The sequence below is a fragment of the Pundamilia nyererei genome, unplaced genomic scaffold, assembly GCF_000239375.1.
Source record: "Pundamilia nyererei isolate P.nyererei 1_Seehausen unplaced genomic scaffold, PunNye1.0 scaffold00024, whole genome shotgun sequence".
Lineage (NCBI taxonomy): Eukaryota > Metazoa > Chordata > Actinopteri > Cichliformes > Cichlidae > Pundamilia > Pundamilia nyererei.
This window is the reverse complement of record NW_005187425.1, coordinates 3,073,013-3,096,222: the sequence shown is the minus strand read 5'-3', so window position 1 is coordinate 3,096,222 and position 23,210 is coordinate 3,073,013. Positions and strand designations below refer to the sequence as shown.

The following is a 23,210-nucleotide window of genomic DNA, read 5'->3' as shown; positions in this document are numbered from 1 at the left end:
GTGTGTGTGTGTGTGTGTGTGTGTGTGTGTGGAGACTAACAGAGAGCAAACAAAGTGCTGCTTTTGTTTTTCAGATTACACTAATGGACTTGGCACAGATAAAATCCTTAAAGAGGTGAAGGTTATGCTTCGTGGGTTTGGGAGAAAGTATGTGGTGAAACTTTAGAGGAAATACAAGTAAATACTGTATAATGCTTCTGTAAATAGAGGTGAGCTGGTTCATTTTTGGATTATGAATTAGTCACTTAGTCATATCTAAACAAAAAGCCAATGATTGTCCTTTCCCTGCTCTGCACCTATGGGAAGATTTGCTGTTTCTGTCACACATAATTAGACCCTAAACTTTCTGTTTAGGGTCAGAATTTGGCTTTTGGATGGTATGAATAGAAAAATACTGAAAAGACGTGACACTGGAGTTCATTCTAACAGAGATAATTTACTGCCTACTAGCATTTTATTAATAATTATTAGATTAATCACAAAACAGCCAATGCCAAAATGACTTGCATATCAAAAATATAGCTAAGACTGAATGTTGAATTATATTCAGTTTTGCTGAAGTATTATATTATGTTTGTTCCAAAAGGTTTTTCAGTGGCGCACACACAGAAAACCCAAGAAAAATCTACTGAACCTGAATATTGATATTGGTATTGGGCCAAAAAACATGAGGTTCTTCATCACTTCACCTCCTTGGCATTCCTTGCTTTTGCTGTATATTCTAGGTGCAGCATAGAAATGTGATGACTTATATATAAAACCACACACACACAAACACACGTGCTGTTGGACTGTGGAGGTGTGCGCATGTGTGGTCCCTCAGTAGCTTTATAAATGTATGCATGCATGTGTGTAGGTGGGTGTATTCCTACCATTTCTGTGTGAATGTGTGTTTGGTTAGGTAGGCGTCACAGAGCCCGGGCACAGCTGTGCGCCCTGGGGAGAGGACAGTGGGATCAGCCTGTCGGAGTTCCATCACTTTCAGATGTGCTGTCTCTGGTCCTCTGTTTCCATTGAGGGAAGAAGAAAAGGATGTGGAGGAAAAGAGAGCAAAACCATGAAAGAGGGCATCTATTGAGGATAGAGGAGATGGTGAAATAGAAGTGAGAGTGAGGTGTGAGCAGATGGAGTGACAGAGGAAAAGATGGAACGGAAAGGGATAAGGAAGTACGGAGGAGGCGTGCTCCTCTGTCAGTCCATTGTTCTGGAGCACTCCCTTAATCCCCAAACTGCTTCGCCGGAGGTTTGAAAGGGTATTATGTTATATCAGGAGTAGTTGTCCAATAATCAAGCTTCACAAAGTGTCTACCACCACAGTTTTCCACTGTCTCAAGTAGATGTGAAAAATATATTCTTAAGCATAAGGAAAGCAAAACAATCACGCCCACATTACAGCGATGGCACAGGTGGGTGAAGGTGAGAATATGCGTTTAAATAGAGACGTTCAGGAAGACTTTTTTCATTACCCCCTTTTTTAAAATGATTTAATGTTTGTTGTCATCTCCTCACCTGTTATAACTTCAGATCTGGCCTATTGGAATCTATCTTTGTCTTTAACCACAATTAACAAGCTGAACAAAGTTTAGCATAGCTTAGCCCTTATGAATCCAGCATAAATATCTGATTTGCTGTTTATTTGGTTGAGTCACTGACTGTTTAAAAGGCTGACCAGTTGTATGACTACAGTTTTAATCACATAATCATAAGTCAGCTTTCTGAGGCAGCTGTCAGTGTCAAAGAAATGCTTAAACTGACCTAAGTACATGCAAAAAAAGCACACACACACAGACTACGGATACAGATGGCCTTGGCCAGGTAGCAAGGCTGCTGAACCAGACCCAATTAACAAAAAAGGGACTTACAAGGGCTTGCCACTTTTCACTCTGTGTATCCGTCCCCCACACAAACCTCTCTCATCACCCCTCCTCCATCAACAAAAGCAAGCAATTTGAAAAAATGCCCTCGTTATTTTTTTTTTTACGTCTGTCAGCGAGAGTGAATCAATATCAGTGAGTGCTCAGTGCAATTTTAAAAGAGTTTCTCTTCCCGCAAGAAATAGCAAGAGCCCGTGTTGTGCTGTAATCTCATATCGGAGCGCTTCTTATTACACACATGTGAAAACCTGGCTGTAATTATTAAAAAACAACCAGCCCTTAGTCAGAAAATTAAACTTCAGATCTCTGAATATTCTTTGGGGTGTGCTTTTAATCAAAAGACAGCAAAAATAATGACTTGCAGCAAAATTTGAATGTAAAAACACCCAACATTTTGAACCTGGGCTGCTTGGTGACCCAGACTGCAGTTGCTTTCAGACGTAGACAGTGCAATAATACATGTTTTCATATCCACTCTACTGGTATTTTCCTCTGCTGGCAGTCACAGTTCCCTGAACTCCGGAGCCAATTCCGTTCCCCACAGCTCCGTCCGGAAGGCTCTTTACATCTTACTCAGTTGTGCTCCTTCCATTCCTCTTTCCCGTCTTTTCTGTCTCCTTCAAAAGGCTCCACAATACGAGTCAGTCGTGGAAAACAGCAGAGGAAAAAGATGGTTGAATGCAGAGTTTCACTGTCAGATTTAGACACCTCTTTTATCAAGTTCGGGATCCTCCTTAAGCCTCTCCTGGCCCAGTGTTGCCATGGCAACTGTTAAATGCAACAGCACAGGATAACAAAAGCTTTTGTTCCATACCAAAAGCAATAACAGTGGTTTATGCTCACGGTATTGTCTGCCGACCCTGTAGTGACCGCTTCATTCTCCCACCTTTTTTCTCAGTTATTTGACATCAGTGGTTTTTACTATGGCACTGAATGAAAACAGATTAAAGTCCCTCGACTTTATTTTTAGTCCATATTTAAAAGACGTGAGTCACAGATTCTCTGGTTGTTAATTGTTCTGCACAGAAAAGAAATTGCACTACCGAAACTGATGTATGAGTTGTTAATAGGGTTTTGGTCATGATGCAGGGAATAACGACTGACAAAGATCACACTATTCCCACACTAATTCCCACAGTGAAGCAGCAGGGAAAAGTGTCATGTGATGTAAATTCCTGTTTATTATGTTTGATGTGCAGACTGATTGTGTTTATTCGCATAGCAAGCTGTCGTGGGTGCAAACAGATTTCAGTTTCAGATTTCAGAGCAGTGGCCCCACCGTGACCTGGACGGTGCCGTTGACAGTTACAGTACAGTGTTTGTAAGTGAAAGGACTTATTAAACAAAATTTAATGAAAAGGGAGAAGTAGGGGTCTGCGTACCTCTCCGTTCCTTTGGTTCTCAGGTGTTGTTTATTTAAATCGGATGATGTATTCTAAGATCAGGAATACATCCACAGTGGAGGCAAGCCAGATGGCTCACCCCTGCTTCCTCCGTGGGATGGAAAATGACAGCTTGCTGGTGAATAAAATAGGTAAAGGAAATGAAAAGGGAAATGTGAGCAGATAGCTGCAGACTCTCTTAAAACTGTCATGTGCCAGGACCCTTCTGCTGTCTCTCTGCTTGAAGTTGCACTTAACAGCAGGATCTGGCTTCCACTGAAATTCAAAATGTCTGACAGATAGCCACAAAACAGAGGCTGTGTTTTCAAATGTAGAGCAGATTGCCAGTTTAGCACTATTCATGCTAAGCTGTTTGGAAATCCAGGTGAGAGAGACGCCTAGAGACTTTTTTCTGTGTTATTACAGATGATTTTCATGGTGTAGCATTAGTGTTTTTAGTAGCATGTTTTAGGCTATTCTGGCTTCTATAAATGTTGCTGGTTGTTTTGTTACTCTTTGATAGATATATAATTGCTGGCTCAATTATGATGCATTTTATTCTAGGAGCAAAGTGCAATGTCCTGTACCGCATCAAAGTTGAAAAGAGGCGGCTGAGAGGGATGGCGAGTGCAGAAAGTGCAACACTTTCCCTCGGGAGTTCACAGCCTGAGTCCTTCGGTGCTTATGATTAGTGAGCAAACACACTTTGTTTGAGGTTAAGAAAAGATTTTGGTTTCCTTTAAAGTGAGAATGTGCCTCACACTTCATGTCACTGTTGACTTTCTGAATATTAAGGTTTGTAGGTGACGTGGTTTTTCTGGGTCTGAGAGAAGAGCTTTGTTGAAATTAATCAGAATCATAGTGAGATAACATGTTGCCTTGAAAGGTTTAATTTACTTAAAATAGTGAGCCATTGTTCTGGACTTCTTGTCAAGCACCCATCCTGCTGAGAAACAGTAATTTTCTTTTCAGGGTCAATGAAATGTTGAATAACAGTTGTCATTAAACCTCTGGTGGTAAATTTTGCAGGAGCAGTGGGATTTTCATCAGCCTTCAGTGGGGATTCCATAATGCTACAATTCCCTTATTCATAATTTTATGGTTTTCCCATGCTGTCTGGTGGGCTCTTGGATCGGCATAGGGAGGAGGTGCGGGGGTGGACTGAGGTATGCCAACTGGGGGGGAGAGAGACCATGTTAAATGCGCCCATTTTTAGATTTCAGGTCAGGATTGACAGCAGCAAAATGTGAGCCCAAAGCAACACCACCTGAGCCAGACGGCTCGATAGCATTGGAAGGCAAGATTAGGCAGACAGAAACAGAGAAGGTGGAAGAATGTGCAGAATGAGAGGCAGTAGAGGATCAGGAAAATGACATCTTTAAAAAAGAGTGAGGCGTAGAGATTCACGACAGGTGAAACCAAAAGGGAATTCTGTGATGTTGAGCAAAGGAAGGAAGCTGTAGGAGAAGTGCACGGGGTTATAAATGTTTATAAGCGGATGTACACATGTACACCTAAAATAAACACCTACAGGCATGTATGAGATCTACATTTCCAGGGGCTTCAGTGACAGAGATGGCGCCACAGAGTTTTCTCTTTTACAGTATTATGTAACCCAAGAAATCATCCCCTCTCTTCTGTAGTAAAACTGTGACATTTGTCAGCTTTCAGTGCAGGAACAAAAATGTTAACCTCATCTATTCTCCAACTCTGCCTTCTGCTCTCTGTTTCTCATACTGCTATAGAGCTGAGGGGCCAGACACATGGAATTGGCTACATATTTTTATTGATAACTCAGTTATTGGTCTGTTGAAGAACAGACCAATCTTATTTTGAGTTGCTGATGTTCTGTGCTTAAGGGATGCAGCAAATGCCTGTTTTTTTTTTTATTAGTCTGGCTCAGCTTTTGACCATTTCTTTTTGGACTTTTCCTTTTGACTTTGGATTTTGTGATCTAATCTTTTGCTGATGCAAACAGATATTATTAAGTTATTAATAATGAGAAAATTGTTACGCTGACAGCCTTCAGTGTATCTCTTACTGCATCCATCCATTGCATCATAAATTTTCCACATCAGTGACTTTAACGAGAAGCCGGCAATGGTTATATGCGCTTCGCCACATTCCAAAACACTCACAAAAACACACCTCCTAAGCTGTTATTGCCGTTTTTTTACAAACAGCCGTGAGGCAAAGGCCCATTACATTAAAAAGCTGCGTGCCATTGGGCGTGTCTCATATTTTCTTCCAAGCCATCAAGTCTGTATGATGGCTGAAGGCTATCATCGCCACATTTTTGAAAGTACTGTCAGATGATTTGCATGAACCTTTAATAATGAATTGACTGAAGGCGATAATAGCTTCCTGATAACTGCCAAACAACAATTCCTGACATCAAGAACTTTGTCAGAAAGTTGGGTTCAAACTATTGCTGCTATGCACACTGACAAGTATATCAGAGTGCCTTAAAAGCTTCGCTTTCTTTCTCTATTTAATGTGAGGTGTTTTCTTCTCTGGGTATGCTTTAAATTTCAGTTTTCTCCCCTGCAAGGCATCGCTTTAAAATGGATGGGTTACCTGGAAGAGAGAGGAAATTATAGATTTTGAAATTGGGCATTGATTATAGCCACAGTGAAAAGTGCCTTCTAGACACAGTTGTCATTGTTGTATACACATACAGTAGCTGAAATGTGTTTACCTGACTTGCAGTAAGCTGAGGCACGAAAAGTAGCATTGCCTAAGGCTTTGATGAAGCACGTGGGAGTCGTACAGTGATAACACGTGATTTTTATACCTTTCAGTATTGCTTTGTGTGTTTGTTGCCCCAGTGGTTGCAGAAGGTTGATGGGTGAGTTGTTTATTGCTAACAGTGACAGGGTTTCTCCTGCCCTGTGGTCAGTGTCAGCACACACACAATGTGACAACCTCCAGCTGTGAGGGTGTGAGTCTGCTAATGAGATACCCTTTCGACCTGCCTGTGTAGATCTTTGTGTGTGTGTGCATTTATTTGTTAGTGGAATAACCAGAACAACAACCATCGACATCTTACATGAAGCGCTACAGAGATCATTTTGTCATTTGCTGCCACATCACAATAATAATGATGCACATACATTATTCCTCCTCCAAGGTGAGAGCTGAGGCTGGGGAATATGTGTCAGTGCTGTTTGTCTGCAAGCTCGATAAAACAAAACCCATAAAGATTAATCTCATGAACCTTTTTGGAGAGGTGCCATTGGAAGAATACATTTAATCCTGGTGTGGGTCCTGAGGATTTTTTGAGGTGGCCTTTGTAGAAAAGTTCTCAGTTAGGCTGTGGAAATAAGAACTGTTGTAATAACATAATACAGAAAAAGTCATAATTAAAGCTCAAGAAGAATACTTTTTTTTTTTATCATTGCTGTTATTACAGCATGTGCAAGATATTGGTAGGAAATTTATGTTTTCTTGTGAATATTTTTATCCCCAGATGGAAACCATTATTGTATTCAGTAATTAGGAAGCTATCACCAGGAGCTAGCCCTAACTGGGATGGATTTGTACAAATATAAGCAAAGCTGCAGGTGAAACTCAATGAATTTCTGGTCATGTAGAGCAGCGGTCCCCAACCTTTTTTGCGCCACGGACCGGTTTATGCCCGACAATATTTTCACGGACCGGCCTTTAAGGTGTCGCGGATAAATACAACAGAATAAAACTAGTACCGGTACCGAAAAAAAGAAGATTTATTCATAACACACGTGAAAAGACCCAGGAAAACCGAGTTAACGATAAAAACGCTAACAAAATAACGCTGAAAACCATACATTTCACACCTGAGCCTCAACTCTCGCGGCCCGGTACCAAACGACTCACGGACCAGTACCGGTCCGAAGCCCGGAGGTTGGGGACCGCTGATGTAGCACATTGATAACTAAATGAGCATAAAATGTCACACTTTTCCTTTAAAGTTATTTCCTACAACTCTTTCTTTCTTTTTCTTTTAATTTTTTTTTGGAAAATCAGTTTTGAAAAAAAATTGAACATATATATGTACATATTTTAAATCCATCAGTTTGATGTGATGATCCCACTGAAATAGCCTCTTTCCATATCCATGCACAGGGAGTGAAAATGAATTGCCCCTGTCTCTCATTGATTTAATGTGATTAATTTAAGTAGGCAGTAAATGAAGGGAGGGGAGGAGGAAAGTGGACAGTATGGTGAAGATACAGACTAAGAATGTGAGGATGATGTGAGGGAAAGAGGATGCTGAGGGAGTAGGGAGTGGAGAGGAGGGCTCCGTCATGAATAAATCACTGCTGAGATCTCCTTGCTGTCTAGCCCAGTGTAGACCAGTATCCTTTCATAGTTATAGCTCATCCCAGATGGCCTAGTTTACCCACAGAGAATAAGCCAAGTCGTAATTTACCAGCTGGGGATTTCTTATGATTGCTTCATCCATCACCAATTACCCAGCTCAAGTGAAGTATGAAAGGAAACAGTGTGGGCATCCCCCACTGTTTAATATTACCTGCATAAACAGAAAAAAAAATGTTTGAAGGACAATAGATGTAGAAATTAAAGTCTTGTTTAGAAATTACAATGGATCCATTATGTGTACCTGAATCTTAAAAATGTAGTACCTTTCTAAAAATCACTGCCTTCTTTGATGCAGTCGCAGAGGAGGGTGTTATGTAAAAGCGAGTGGGAAGACGAGATCAGGGCCCAAAAAAACTGAGTCAAAATTACTCAAATGATGAAGTCTTGTCAGCTCAGTACAGTACCGCACACCCATACACAGTAATGGAGTTGTAAGGGAAGAAAAGGAACCATTTCCTGCCTCACTGTCATTAAACAATGGAGACATCCTCCTCGCTGGCCAGGACAGTAAGGGACTGAGTAAGTCTGGTAAGACCTATGTTCCACAATGGCTGTGACTGTGGAGAATCATTATGGATTGTGTGTGTCTGTGTGTTTCTTGTTTACAGGGATGTGTGAAAGACACAACGTGTTTTTTTCTGTAGAGGAAGGAGTTTGTCACTAAAGCCTTTGTCTCTGGTAACTGACACCATCCTTAACATACACAAATCCAAATTTAACGCAAACATGCAATCCAGGATCATTCACTTAGCATTCAACGCTATTTTACTTCTGCTTCAAGTTCTGGGCTTTATGTAGACACAAATCTCTCTTTTAGGTTTTATATATACTTTATTTGCCAATGCACCTTTCTTTAAGCTAACTTAACCAGAAGTAGTGCTTCACTAAAAATATAACTGGCCCAAGAAGAAACTGAACTTCAGTATACAGTAAATCTAATTTGTAACACGTAGGAGGAGAAAGAAGTGGGTTAGGTTTAAGATCAAATAAAAAAAGGCATAATTAGGTGGGACTTTCCTTAGTGTACGAAAGCAGTGACGCTTTCATATTTGTAGAAGATGTTACTTTATTTTCTGGTAAAACTGTATCAAAATGTAGCAGGATGCTAAAAGAGGAATCAATTTGTAAAAAAAGCTGAAATCTTTGGTGGTGGGTCATAGTGCTCTCAGTCTGTATTTTATGCACAGATGGCTGATTTGGAGACAGCCTGCCTTAGAAACCTTAAATCAAAAAACAGTCTACTTATGGCTGTTAAGGCCCAATAATAAAAATGCAACATGGAAAAGACAGATTATAATACAGCTAGATACAAAACCAACACTGGGTATCTTTTATATAATTTAAGTACAATGAGGGTACTTGTAATCAGCTGTGCTACATAAATAAAACTGCCATTCCCATTTTTCATTACCCCATTTTGGGGTCTTCTTCCTCGTTTGATCATTTTGGAAATATAGAAGTATCATCACTGTGACCAAAGCTTAATTATTTTCTAAGTTTTCAAAGGTCAAAGAGATGCAAATCTATGATGTTAGTTAACACGTCTCTCCTTTATATTTACACCGTGCAGTGCGATTTACTATGCATTAATTGCACCATCTGGTATGTCTGACACAGACCGAAATCAAGATTTTATTAGGACTCTCCTCCACAGTGTGACATGCCATGTAGGGTGGCTGTTCTCGCACCTGCCATCTATAGGCTCTTTTGCTTGACTCAGTCATCAGCTAGTCAGGAACTTGACTTACAGTGCTGGATTACATCCCTGTATGTAAAACATGAAGCTTGACGCATCCTCTTAAGCAACTGACATCTGAAGCGAGTCTCCAGGGTTCCCTGTGCGCCCTACTTCATTCGTCCAGATGGCAAAAAATTTTAAAAATGTATTACTTACCCAAAAAGTGTGGCCAAAGAGACAGTTTAAGCTGCGGATTTTAATTATCAACATATCATATCAGCTGATCCTCTGTATTACCGTAGGCAACGAGAATACGCTGCAGGAAGTCTTTTTTTAAATCCCAAAATGTCACCACCCAAATGATTAGCACCGCTGTAATTCTCCAGTATGAGACCATCTACAGAGGGTGTTCTAAAACGTCCAATACATTTCAGAGAAAATATCATTTCCTAACTGAATATGGCAGCTAATTGTCTTCTTTACCAGCAGAGTCACAGTTAGAATAGTATAAAGACAGCATTAGCATTGATTCTACATAAGCCTGTGACTGGGAAGTGCTGCAGAAATGTGGCGGCCAGTGCTGTAGACAGGGCCAAATAAAGTTAACATGACTTCTGCTCCACTTTGAAAATCAGCACTAGGAAATAAATGATAAATCACCAAAAAGAAAAAGAAAATTTAGACCAAGACAGAGAGATGTCCTTCTTGTGGCTCTTTTGGATATATTATGTCCTTTTGGGGATGTTTTATCTCGCTTGCAGGGATTTTCTCTAATTTCATCTGGGATAAGACAGGAGAAGGTGAAGGATCTGTGTTCAGCAGTGATACTTTACCTTACAATAGCGGCTAATTGGAGCTGTCAAGATGCTGATAATCTGTATTCGAGTATGCCATTCAAAAAGGAACTGCACAAACTCAACATTTCTAAGAGAGATGATTAAAGGATGAGTGTGTGTGTGTGTGTGTGTGTGTGTGTGTGTGTGTGTGTGTGTGTGTGTGTGTGTGTGTGTGTGTTTGTGTGTTAGTACATTTGGCAGAGAGAATGAAAAGAATTATGCAGCTAGCGAGTGAAAAGGGCAAACCCAGTAGCCGTTTGTCTGACAGAAAGTGTAATGAAATTGATTGGTAATTCGAGAATTCTCCTGGGCTCTTGACTTGTCTTTGAACAGTTTGGGAAGCTTTAGTTTTGCTGCTAAAGAAAAGGCTAAGATTTTTGATTAAACCTTGCAGATCCAAGGAGTAGACTATGACATTTTTTTGTGATATCTTCAAGCAGAAGAAGCTTTAAGTGACCAAATTTTAACAGTAAGTTCTGTATAGCACTTTTAATCAGTTCATTTATTATCTTGCCTGCTTTAATCAATATTCATTTGCCCGTTCACCCACCCGTCCATGATTTGTCATCTCTCAGATCAAAGGAGAACCTTCAACCTTGATGCATTCTCTGACTCTGACTCGGTGCAATAAAACATTATCAGCTGTCTGACCTCCTTTTCTTCTCACACTTTCTACCTCCTGTTGTACCTGTTTCCTCACTCTTCCCTCTTCAGTTTCCTCCATTTCTGTCAGTGTGCTTGTTTATTGCAGCTGGTTCATAGGGGCTGGAATGAGCTGGGAAAACCGGAAGCAAGGTAGAAATTTTGACTAAGAACTCAAATAACACACACAGACAGACGCACTGTCTTGGCATCAAAGCTCTTGTCATTCTCTGCCAGCTGATAAGCCACGTCTCTGGGCAGGAAGGATAGCAAGGCAGAGGCAGAAGATGAGGTGAGCGAACATAAGGTTGGAGAGAAAATGTCAATCAGACAGATCAGTGGTAACAGGCAGGCAGATAGGTCCATCACTGTGGATCATCTGTCTGTCTGAGCTTGAAAATGGTGTCACAGAAATGTGACCACACTTTAACAAGGACCCCTGTGTGACTGTGTGTGTATATCCCAACTTAAGCATCAGCCACTCCCTGCAGGACAAGGTGCCCAAAGTGCCCAATTTGTTGATATGGTGTCCAGAGCCTGGTCTGTATAGATCCTGAACCACATCACCAAAGATTCACAGAATCAGCTGCAAATGTTCCCATGCCAGATACCACAGAGTATGCATTCATAAGTCCTGTGTCCACACCACAAAGGATCACAGCTCTTCTGGAACAAAGAATAATGGTTTTAATGTTGCTGCTGACCGGTATATGCTTGTTACCGAATGTGTCTTATAGAAAATCCATCTGGATTTCAATAGGCTCAAGCATGTAATACTACAGCTTCTAATGTTGCATTGCTAAATGCTAAGAAATAACATTAACAACAATGGTGCAGTTCAGATTAAAAGGATGGCGTTTCCTGCTGTTGCTGAGGAAAGAGCTCTTTCTGGCTCTCTGTGTCGCTGTCTCATTCGCTCACCTTCACTGTCTGGGTCAGTTGCTGATACTTTATCATCTGCAAAGCATTCATCTCCATGTGTCCCTATAACAGCAGCATGAAACATGAAACAAAACACAAAATGGATTCAAATTCACTAATATTTGAACTAAAATGTGTGGTTTAGATATATGGCCTGTCATTTCCTTGCTTACAAATTTTTTTTTAATGAACGTCACAGTACAGCCACTGTTTGCATTTGCTTGACAGCAAGCCATTTCTCGCTTTTGTGGCTGCAAAGTTTAATAAACACTGTCTTTGTGTGTTTATAGCAGTCTACAGACGCTCTTTGTCGAAGTGTAACAGTTTCTTTATGGGAGCTATAACAGTCATGAGGACAGCCTATGTGTAATTAAGGCCAAAATGTATTTAAGTGGGTTATAATGTGAAGCATCTTTCTAAAACAAATTTCTGTAGGCTTAAAACGTGATTATAATGGCAGGCGGCACAGCCTTAAAGTAGATAAATATGCCAGATGCTGTTACATCTGACATATTTTTTTATCCAGGCAAAAGCCCGAGTTCTCTATGTTTGCTTTTAAGGCATAATTACAGACAAACAAGAACAGCAGGAGGCACCAGGTGTACACTGAGATGTTCTACTCAGAATTTGTAGCGTATAAATAGCGCTTTGATTTTGGTGGGTGTGAAAATCTCTGAAATTCCAGTAGCATGTTCCAGACGCATGTTTTTCTCCTTGTGACAGTCTCTTCGCAGCTCCCTTGTGTCTGAACGTTTCGCTCCTTGTTTCCATGGAGACCAAAAGAGGTGTGGAGAATCCTGAAACCCTTCTGTGGTCTCTGGCTTTGTCATACGTGCTGCCAGCCACTGCCTCTCACCTTTAATAGCCCTTCGTGCGCAGCTTCTTTGCAAAGGCATGATTACTAGACGATGCTTGTTAGAAAGAACGGGTGATTGTTTCGGTTAACCCCCATATTCAGTGGCCACAGTGATATTTTTTAGGATTTAAAACATCTAAACTAGCAAATATTATACTGTTAAGTCACAATTTGTCATGTTCAGACTTTAAATAGGATTCTCTGAGACAAAGATGCTGCTTGAACAATTAATCCAATGAAAATTCCCACTGCTCAGTGATACTGCTGCACACTCGACCCTCATTTTCATCTGAATTATGACAATAACACCCACTTTCTATCCTTTCTGTTCTCTTGCACAATGGCATTGACCTGTTCTATTGTCAGTGGGCTTGTGTCCTCCTTTTCAGCACTGAGGAGCTCATTTGTTGATCTCTTAACTAGATTAGCATTTGTCTGATTAACTCCCTGTAACCCCTGCTGCCGCTTGTCGCTCAAGTGAGTTGGGCAAAGCTTCGCGCTGTTACTGTCCCCTCTCTGGTCGTTTCGTAGCCTCCCATTTGCTTTCACCTCTTTCGCACCTGGTGAACTTGCAATGTCAGGCAGAGGGATTAACTGAAGATGCACAGAGCTGGAAGGGTGAGTTTAATAACAGTCACATGGGTTTGTGTGTTTACCTACATGTCAGTAATTGTCTTCATGAAGGCTGGCCTACTTACCAAACAACAGCGTGTCTAACACCAGAGCTGACAGAGCTGTTGATTAACTAATTGAAGTACAGTGCTTACCAATTTATCCGCTAGTTGGATGACTCAGTTTGGATCTTGCCCACAGCCTTGTAAAAATGCATTGTCATAGTCTCCCTTTACTTTTATTTGTCCTTTATTTTTGCCCAGCAGTATGTTGGGATTATTAGTTTGCATACTTCTTAAAGTCTAAGCTAAAACATCGCATCAGTTGGAGTGCTGTGAAGTCTCCTGTGCCACCGGGAGCTTGACATTTTCAGCTTTATTGTTGTTCTTAATTAAACAACACACAGTCGGTTTTCAGAAGTATTTATACTGAACACAGCTTCCTATTGTAGTATATTATTAACCTTTAAGATACAGATTGATAGAGGATCCATTTTCCCCTTTGACCTATCACCTTTTCATTCTGGACCCACACTGAGCTACTATGACAGGTTGGACTATAGGAACCAAAAGGTGAGGACAAAATATAAAGGGGGTTGGGGGAAGCGAGTCACAGTGGGGGTTTTGAGACAGAAAGATACACGCATGGCCAGACAAATTTGGCTTGCAAGCCATGAAGTTGAGGTGACAGCCATCGTGTGGGGACTGGGGACAATGGGCTGAGGGAGAATTGTATCTCTGTGTATGGTTTTTGCAGCAACACTCCCCACACTGTGCAATCACTCAGACCATCTACTGAAGTGACAGTTCAGGAAATTTCCACTGATGTGGCACTGGGGCCCCAGCTGTCATGTCGGAGCAGCGAGGACGGGTTGGGTGGGGCGAAATGAGTAGGGGAGAGAGCGGAGTTGGATGTTGCTTATCAGACTTGGCAAGATTTTGCAGCTTTATGGCTTATGGGAGAGAACGCTGATATGTTTCTGTCTTCCTTTCTTTCTCCGTCTTTGTGCGTTATTGCTTTCAGTGATAGAGCGAATGATAGCCTCTCTTTTGTGTTGGCAGCACAAGACTCATCTCGCAGAATGACACTGGTTTTGTGTTCAGCTACCTAAGATGAGATAAATGATGCTTGCTTTCAGATCCACATGAATGAAACCACATTGAAACCTGGCGCTCTGGTTGATTGGTTAGAAGTGAACTTTGTCATATGCTTTGTGAAAGGACATGACATTTACACTGCCTCTGTCTTGTCCCGTCCTTAGGATCCCAACCATGCAGGGAGTGCTTGCGTGTGTTTATGCATCGTGATCATTGCTAAAGTGTGAGGAAGATGAGGTGATTGGATGTAGACTTTGTTTGTGTTGTATGTACTGCTAAGTATGCTTGCACATGTAACGTGCTGAGTTTGCTGCTCGGCTTTCACTTGGCAAACACAATTAGCTGATTTACATCCAATTAAAACTTCAATAAGCTCTGTCCATAACCTTTCCATGCTGTCTAATTTCCAGATACAATATCAGACAGCGTGTCGACCTTTTGGCATCACTAATACAAGGAGTGTAGGGGAGCTATATTTCCATTACTGTCTGGATAGCAAACATCTCTGGCTTAGAGTTAGCCTCTTCTTTCCAGTGACTGAAAATGAAGCCTGCAAGTGATAAAACGCCTTAGCTGTTACTAGGCCAGAGGGTACTACTGGAAAGCCTGGGCATACTTCCAGTTTGTTCCAGTAGACTTTATTTCTCTTTTCACCCTACATGTGTATATTTTGATAAGAAACATGTCCAGAAAGTAGCTCTAATTAAATAGAACAGTGACAGTGAAAATGCTGGTGGCTCTGTCTGATAGCCTTGAAGAGTATATACTACCTATCGAAAAGCTGCATTGACGTTGCAGTTTAATTTTATCCCTGCAAAACCGTCGTCGTTGCAAGATACACTTGGATTCATTTCTGGTTTATTTTATTATTATGTATTTAATTCTTTATTGGGACACTAGTAATTTGCAGTAAATATATCAAAGGTGGAAAAATACAGTAACTTAAGGCTGTAAACATTCAAGTTGTAGTTGACCTTTCTTTTGAAAAGACAAGCAACAGGACCAGAGTGTGCAAATGTATTTGTCTGTGCTTGGCCCTGTGTGCACTCACACAGCAAGACAAGACTTTGGGGTTTGCTAGGTCCGCCAGTTCTTTCCAGGTGGTTGCTTTGTGTGTTTGTGTGTGTATGTGTGGTGATACTTTGATATGGGTTTGGCGTACTGCGTGAGAGTGAGCGAGGCTCCCCAGGCACAGCGCTTCTCGGGACATCTCTATGATCCCATCATGACAGGGAAACTCGACACTGGGGAGGATATTCCACTGCCTAGCAGCTCGGGGAGTTACAAGGCAGCGCAAACACACTCCTGCAGTTCCAGTAACAGGGTCTGGTGAGGTTACGCCTGCACAAACACGCAGGGCTTAACACACTCCTGATCTTTGCCACTTCAGCACAGAATCCTGCGTATAGAAGTATCCAAAACTGCACGCAGATGCCATGCAAACGATATTTAGACATGCCCTGTACATGTGTATGTGCGTGCATGTGCGTATAGGTACATTTGCAGAGTCGCCCTAGGATTGCTCTAATGAACACTCCCATTGCTGAGTGGCCAGTGAGATGATTGGCACAGAGAAGGCATTACACCAGCACTTTCAGGCATATGGCATGTAGACCCACTGATGGGCACACACATATGGTGCTGGTGGCTTCTGCCGCTTCACATGAGAGGAAGGCACTGTGCTCGCCTTTGATCAGACTCCAAATAACAGAGAACAGCACATAAAGTACAGCTCCAAAAAAAATCTATGTTTGGGTTGCATCATTTTACCTCATTATTTAAAAGTATATATATAAAATAATGCCTTCTTCCCTTCTCCCTTTCTTTATGAGTTCACAATCCCAGGTTATATTAAGAAAATTTCAAAAGTTTTCATGGTATTGTATTAAATACTGTCTTCCTGTATAATTTGTAGTTCTTTTACAAACTTGTCAAATTGCACAAAAAGCACAGATGTCTCATAGAAAAGTTAATTGTGTGTAAACCTATACACTAAAACTATAGATGTGTTCCACATTTTGTTAATTTGTAACAATTTTTTTTAAATTTTAGGGATATATTTGTTATTGTTTCATCTGATAGTGTAATATCATTGTAATACATATTTTTTATCTCTTTATGTTGTTGATGAGAAGTGTATCTGCAGTTGTAAATTTGTATTCTGGACCAAAAACATCTGATCCACATATAGCACACTGGCAGCAGCTGTAGCTCAGGGGGTATTGCTGGTTGGCTTCCATTCAAAAGGTTGATGGTTTGATCCCTGGCTCCTCCCTGCATGCCTAAATGTCCTTAGGCAAGACCCTATATTGCTCCCTATGCATCTATCTGTATGAATGTGTGTGAATGAGGCGTGTTGTAAAAAGTATTTTCAATGCTCAGTTAGATTAGAAAAACACTTTAAGTACCAGCCTGTTTGCTATTTATATCTGAGCATTACAATAACAGTCATATAAAGGCTGAATTTCAGAGTCATAATTGCGCTACACAGTGAGAGAAAACAACACATCCTCTCAAAAATCTATTCTGCCTAGAATACTTCTGTATAAACCATATTTGCTTTCACTACAACATTAGCTGTTACATTTTTAAAGGAAACTGTTTCATTCTTTAATATCCTCCTAGTTCTCGTCAGCGACGTCAACCTCCAGTTACCATGGCAGCTTTTGTTTTTTAGATGTTTCTTTTGTGTGTGAAGCCCCTGGAATATCCCACCACTTCGCCCACCAGAGACTTCCTGAGGATTTCTGACTATAACTGTTCAAGGACTAGAAGCTATTTCCCCTAATCTCATATGTGATCAACTGGAGAAACAAGGTCATGACCCACTGGACCATTTTCCTCTACATCCAGCCATCAAGAGGTTGCCACCGGTGGATACATTTAAAGTCTCATTTAATTTAACAGAGAGGAGAATTTTACAGCTTTGCAGCATAAATGATTAGCTGTTCTTTATCAGCACTCAGTGTTTGCATTTGACCCATTCTGAAAATCAGAAGCAGTGGAGAACAATGACCCTCTTATTAAAAGGCACCAGTGCTAACCACTGAGCCATCATTTTTCCTATGTAAACATTTAACATGTTTTAAAATGTTTATGCAGCCAACAGATTTTTATATTTATTGCATATAGAAGGGGGTTGGTTTCTCTTAATTAGCCCAAAATATGAGCCAAGGCAAATGGAAGTCAGCGTGTGTCAAATTGCGCATAAATCTTTGGGAGTAAAAAATTAAGTATCAATAAAGTTTGAAAACTGTGCTCACATGTGATGCATTTTTCTTGACTTCAACACTAAAGCGGTGAAGAACTCTAAACTCAATCCTGCTTTGATTTGCACTTGACTGGCTTCTCCTGAGTGGCAACAGCTTATGAGGCCCATGGGTGTTGTAGCATTTAGAGCTGTCTGCCATGCCAAAAGGGTCAGTCCTTTGTTGCTCCATTAAAAATAATGGCAAAAATGAAAAAAATAAAGGGGGTTTACAGAAGGAAGAAAAGCTTTCCTCTAAACCAGCAGGCCCGCTAACTTTGTAACTGTTTTCACCTGCTTCTCTTTGTCAGAGTAAGTCAGGGGAAAGAAACTGTCAGCAAATAACACCTTCATTTTTGTTGCCTTTCCTTTTTTCCATTGTTCTTCCGTTATGTTCAGGATATGAAAATAAAAGCTGGACAATATATCGCTAATGCTTACAATTAAAAACCACTCAGGCTGGATTATAATGGCTGCCAACAGGAAATGGTGTTTTATTAATGCCCTAATTGAAATTTCTGCGTAACCACAAACATAATCATTCTGCCCACAACAGATTTCCAGGACAACGAAATACAGTGAGGCTTACTGTAAATATGCAATAAAGCTTTTCGAATTAATGGAATAGAAACACGTGCTGGGAAAAATGTTACTTTCTTTTTTTCTTTTCTTTTTCTTTTTAGAAATATCGTGACTTTTAAATCAGTGCCTTGCATAGTTTGTATTACTGTTTGTGCAAAGGCAACCAGTCCAGTTCACGTTGCATACGATTAAAAAGCTGCCCGATGGCCTTGTGCCTTGGTGAAATTACATATTGTTGTACAATATGCTGATGAAAACGCCACCTTTGAATAAGAATACACTGAACGTGATTGCGCAAGTGTATTACTCTTACCAGCAGACCGTGAAATTGTTTATTCTTCTGCTGCCATTCCTGTGTAAAACAGAGAGGGGTTCACTTCCCCCTGCTGCACAACTGTCACAGTCAGACCACCACTTGTTTCGGCCAAGAAATTAACTCCCCATTGACTGACGGAAATTCCTAATCAAACAGTCAACTGTGTTTGCTCGTCTTGTTATTTACATACCCGTCTACAAATTATTGCAATAGCCTGGAGCTTGAGAAAGAAAAACTATTGAAATGATTTATTAATTTTTCTCCCTTCTCCTCATACTGACATGTGTTTACTCCACAGCACTTCCTTCATGGTGGAATGTAGATTAAGTAGCATGGATGTAAGCCGTTTTTCCAGTATTTTCACATTGTTCTCGGGTAGCTGCTTTGGTTTTCAAATGCTTTGCTGCTCTACAGAGTCATGTGTAATCTGGAGACCTATAAGTGATGGGCTTTGAATGCACACTGCTGCCGCTAGTGTAATAGAAACATAAATGCACTCACTTTTGTTTGTGTGAAATTTCCACTTCCCCGAGTGGTTTATCCTGGGGTGACATGATGTTCCACATCACCTCCTTTCATCTTTTTTTGTGCTGGAGAAGCAAGGAGCGTGTGTAATCCAGTGGACAGCAGATACACTGCCTGCATGAATCCTCATTTTTTTTAAAAACATTTTTTTGTGAGGATCTACTTTTGCATTGTGAGCATAATATCAGTGTTTTTTTTGTTGTTGATTCATTTGTAATGTGACTGTAACCTGTTAACATGACTGACATTATCTGCATTTGTAAATTAATTTAGTGCACAGCTCCCTTGTTTCTTGTCTTTCTACCTGTCACTGAATATGAATCAAAAAATTCCACAGTATGAAAGACATACCTCCCTCCTTTTAATGTAATTTAACGATTTAAGACCCCCACCTCAAAGCCTCTGTGTGTGTGTGCAAACACAGCGTGTGTTAGCATGCCTATCACCTCCACTCTGAATGTCTGTCTGCCCCTCAGTGGGGAAACCATGCAATAACATTTTGGTCTGGTTTGAAGGGGACTGCTTGGTCGTGACACACATTTAGGTAGGTTATTGGTAGCTAACTGGGTTAAAGCGCGTGTCTCATGGCACATTTGCTTATCCGGAGGGGAGACATTAGAATAATTTAGATGACAGAATAGCGGAACGAGAAAGGTATTAAGGGGAGGGAGAAAAATAGATGGTATGCAAAAAAGCTTGTGCATATGTGTGTGTGAGTAAAACCTAGTTTTGTGATGACATGCAAATGATGAGGGTTAAAAAAATAAAACTCACCAAAACAACTACAAATCGCCTTCAGCTATGGCCATAAATACACCCACTTAAGTATGACTGCAATACCGCTGGATATAAAGTGAGACTTGAGTAATTTGTTTTGATCTTTTACGTTCTACATATCCCGAAGGAATTGATGATTTTTCCTTTGGTTGTACTTGTTTCCATCCCTGCATTTTGGTGTTTTTTCACCTCTCTGTTCTTGTAGACTGTTACTTCATCCATTATTTTTCCTTTATTTCTGTTCTGTGGTTTTATGTCATGGCGTTTTAAAACACAATACCTTCTTTTCAATCCCCACCACCTCTGCTCAGTACTTCCCCCCCATGTTAGCCTTCAGGCCAAGTGTAGGTGGTATTTCTCTGTGTGGGTAGATCTATTTCTTGTCAGTCTGTGCCACTTGCCATTTGACCTTGCATTCTTTTCCTCTGCCCTTTTTCTTATTCCTGGAGGCATTTCCAGACCAACAAACAATGATTTCTTCCCAGCTGGAGCACAGCACAGGGAAGAGTATTTTGCACAGATGGATGTTATGGTCTTATATGAGCTGAATAAGGTTCTGTTATTTTATATGTAAAAGCCTTAAGCACAGAGGCAAAATCTTAAATCTTTAATGGCTGCGGTGGATTGAGAGAACAGGTGAAATTTGTTCATGTGTTGTAAATAGTAGGCAGCTATAGTGATTTCTTTATATATCCCTGAATATGTGGGTGCTTTTCAATCTTATCAAATTTTTATGATGTCAAATTTGCATTGCCTATGTTTTCTAAACAAAAACTCATTTTTAAAATGTCCTGTACTGCCTGATGAACTGTTAATGCAGTTGACCACTAGATGGCAGCAGAGTACAATGTATGTGTGCAGTCTGACTGGTCAAAATAAGCTCATACATTTTTTTTTTCTTTTTTCCAAAACCTCCAATCGGATGCAGATCATACATCACGTGTGAATTGGTTTAGTCAATCTGACGAATATATATGAAAAATGGCGTGTAAAATAAGTATAAAATCACCAGTGCAAAGAAACACTTAATTTATTTTTGGGTCACAAGTAATTACCTATTACACGGCCTGGTTAAAAGGGGCAGTAAAACCATTCATGTGGCTGCAGAAAGCGTCACCTTCCTCCCTCTTTTATTGCGTCGGTGTAATTATCTATTCTGTAACCTCAATGTGACTTCTCCAGCTGAGATACTCTGGATCCTGTCTGGGCTTCTGCCTGTTTTTGTTTATGTGTTAGGGTGCACTGTTGTCACTGGAGAGATCAAAGAGGCCACTGGGAGTCACGCTGTGATTGGACAAGCTGTATTCAGCTTGGGAGCTGTATAGGATACAGAGGCTCAGGACAAGGCAGCCTACCCCGGATATAACAACATGCTTTCAGGAATATCTGAAGAATACCGGTTACTATTGCTGCTTGTAGAATGATACTACAATAATGCGAAGAATAATGTTAATTAAGAATTATATTTATTCCAAAGTATTCCTTCACAAAGACCTTTGTCAATCAACAGCACAGACACAAATAAATTTGCTTTATTCTGAAAAAAGACTTAGATGAGCACACAATATTAACATTTCTCTCTGAAACTGGATTAGACCATTAGCATTTCAGGAATGTTTAAGTACTGTGTCTCCATTGTGCCAATTCATGAACTTGCAGCTCTCCTAATAAGCCACCAATTTAAAATTACCACCATAATAATGGACTAATTTAACGTTTATGTCTTCTTTAGCATGCTTAAACATTTTGTATGCAGTGTATTCTTCATTTTGTGTGTGATTTATCACTCTAGTAGTCTTTTTTTTATTTGGCCTGGCTTTATGTTTATGGCATGGTGCCTGAAGAACAGTGGAAAACGTCCAATAATCGTCCACTTCTAGAGTTCACCGGCCACCAGCCAACTCCACTCTATTGTAGTAGTTGTTATTTCCCTTTGCCTCCAAAATGCTGGTGTCTGAAATATAGGACACCTTGGCAGTAGCTTTTACTACAAGTACAACTGTGGGAGAGTGCACTCTTCTCTTGGCTATTAAAGTGCGATTAGGGTATTATTGATGAATGAATTGTGGGGAAAAAAGGGCTTTAGAACTGGCAGGTACTAAATGTATTTTTTTACACAGTTAATTTTTTTAAATTTTATATTTCTCTTTGGACAAAGGATTTTCTTTTCTTTCCACTCGGGTGATTTGTATATCATGTGCACATATGCCTCCATACATACACATGCACACATGTACCCACCCGCTTGCTCCCTCCCTTTCTAATCCCTCGTCTTACCTCTCCACGCTCCTTATCCATCCATCCTGTCCTCCCCTGAGCCATCCCATTGGCCCTCACCTAGCAACCGCATGATAATTTGGCATAATGTGACACCCCCTGATGCATTATGGGGGCTGTAAGTCAGCTTCAGCCCCCCTTTTTGCTGTTGGCTGGCGTTTGTGGTTGAAAAGAAAGAAAAATGAAGTGGTGAGGATGAATAGATTTCTGCGGGAAAGAAAAGGGAATTTCACGCTCATATCGTTACATGACTGGTGTCCACCAGCTAAACCCGCTGTGTCTCCCAGGACGGTTGTTCTCCTCTTTCACTAACAGCGGCACCCGATCATCTCCTTTCCTATCCCCCACTTTTCCCCATATGGTTCCATGTTCAGTCCATACAGTTAGAGCTGTGAATGAACACAGAATTTGTTGAAAGCAGACAGGCATGTGATAAGGCATCCTCTTGGTGTCGACAGGACCCAACCAGACTCATGATTGCCTCTGACACGCAGGCAGGGAGGGAAAGAAATACAAAGATGGCTGCCGCATGCTCCATCTGCCTCCACGATGCCATGTGTGACGTGAGCGTGGTGGTTGTGAAGGACATTCTAAACAAGACGTTTTTTCCCCATTCTTCAGTCACCAAAATCAAACAGGGTCTTTTTCTATGTAGATCTTCTTTACTGTCGCTCTGTCCTCCTTCTCCTCCTCCTCCTCCTCTCTGTTTTCAACAAAGACCCGAGAGATTTGGTGAAACAAAAGCTCCCCTGGTCCTGTTTGACCTCTCCATCATGATGTCAATGATCCCAGATGGGTTGACCACACAGAAGTTAGGGAAGCACAGGATTGAGGACTCATAAATCTTGGAAGCAGGCACTTACTTGTTAGATTTTGGATGTGTGCATTTATTAAATTATTCATTCATTCATTCATTTACTAAATCATTTATAATTCTGTGCAGATTAGTCAATTTACTTAATGGATGACTGAATTATTATTTCTTGCAATTTTGTGTCAGTCAAGAACATTGTTACAGTCTTCCTTGTGCATACATGTGTATGGTTGTGTGGTTGCATGAGCGTGGGGGTTGAAGGGTGTGAGCATCAGTCATTTACTCTCTCCTCCCTCCTGCATTGGCTCTACGTGTGTCCTCTGCATGTTCTGCCATCCATTACTTGATCACCTCCAACTGGTAATGCGTGTATATATGTGTGATAGTAGATAAATGCTGTTTAAACACACAC

At 40.7% G+C, this 23,210-nt stretch overlaps 1 protein-coding gene across 2 annotated transcripts in view; it reads left to right on the top strand.

Annotated features, from left to right (window-relative positions):
• Nucleotides 1–23,210, top strand: part of LOC102198956 (ankyrin-3) — a 116,928-nt gene that overhangs the window by 5,141 nt on the left and 88,577 nt on the right. Inside the window, exon 1 of one of the 2 annotated variants that reach the window (XM_013909409.1) lies at nt 13,044–13,169. The exons of the other annotated variant lie outside the window; for it this stretch is intronic. Coding sequence (XP_013764863.1) covers nt 13,152–13,169 — 18 coding nt within the window. The 5' untranslated portion in view covers nt 13,044–13,151. Of the gene's footprint in view, nt 1–13,043; nt 13,170–23,210 lie in introns of those variants that run through there. 2 annotated transcript variants of the gene reach the window in all.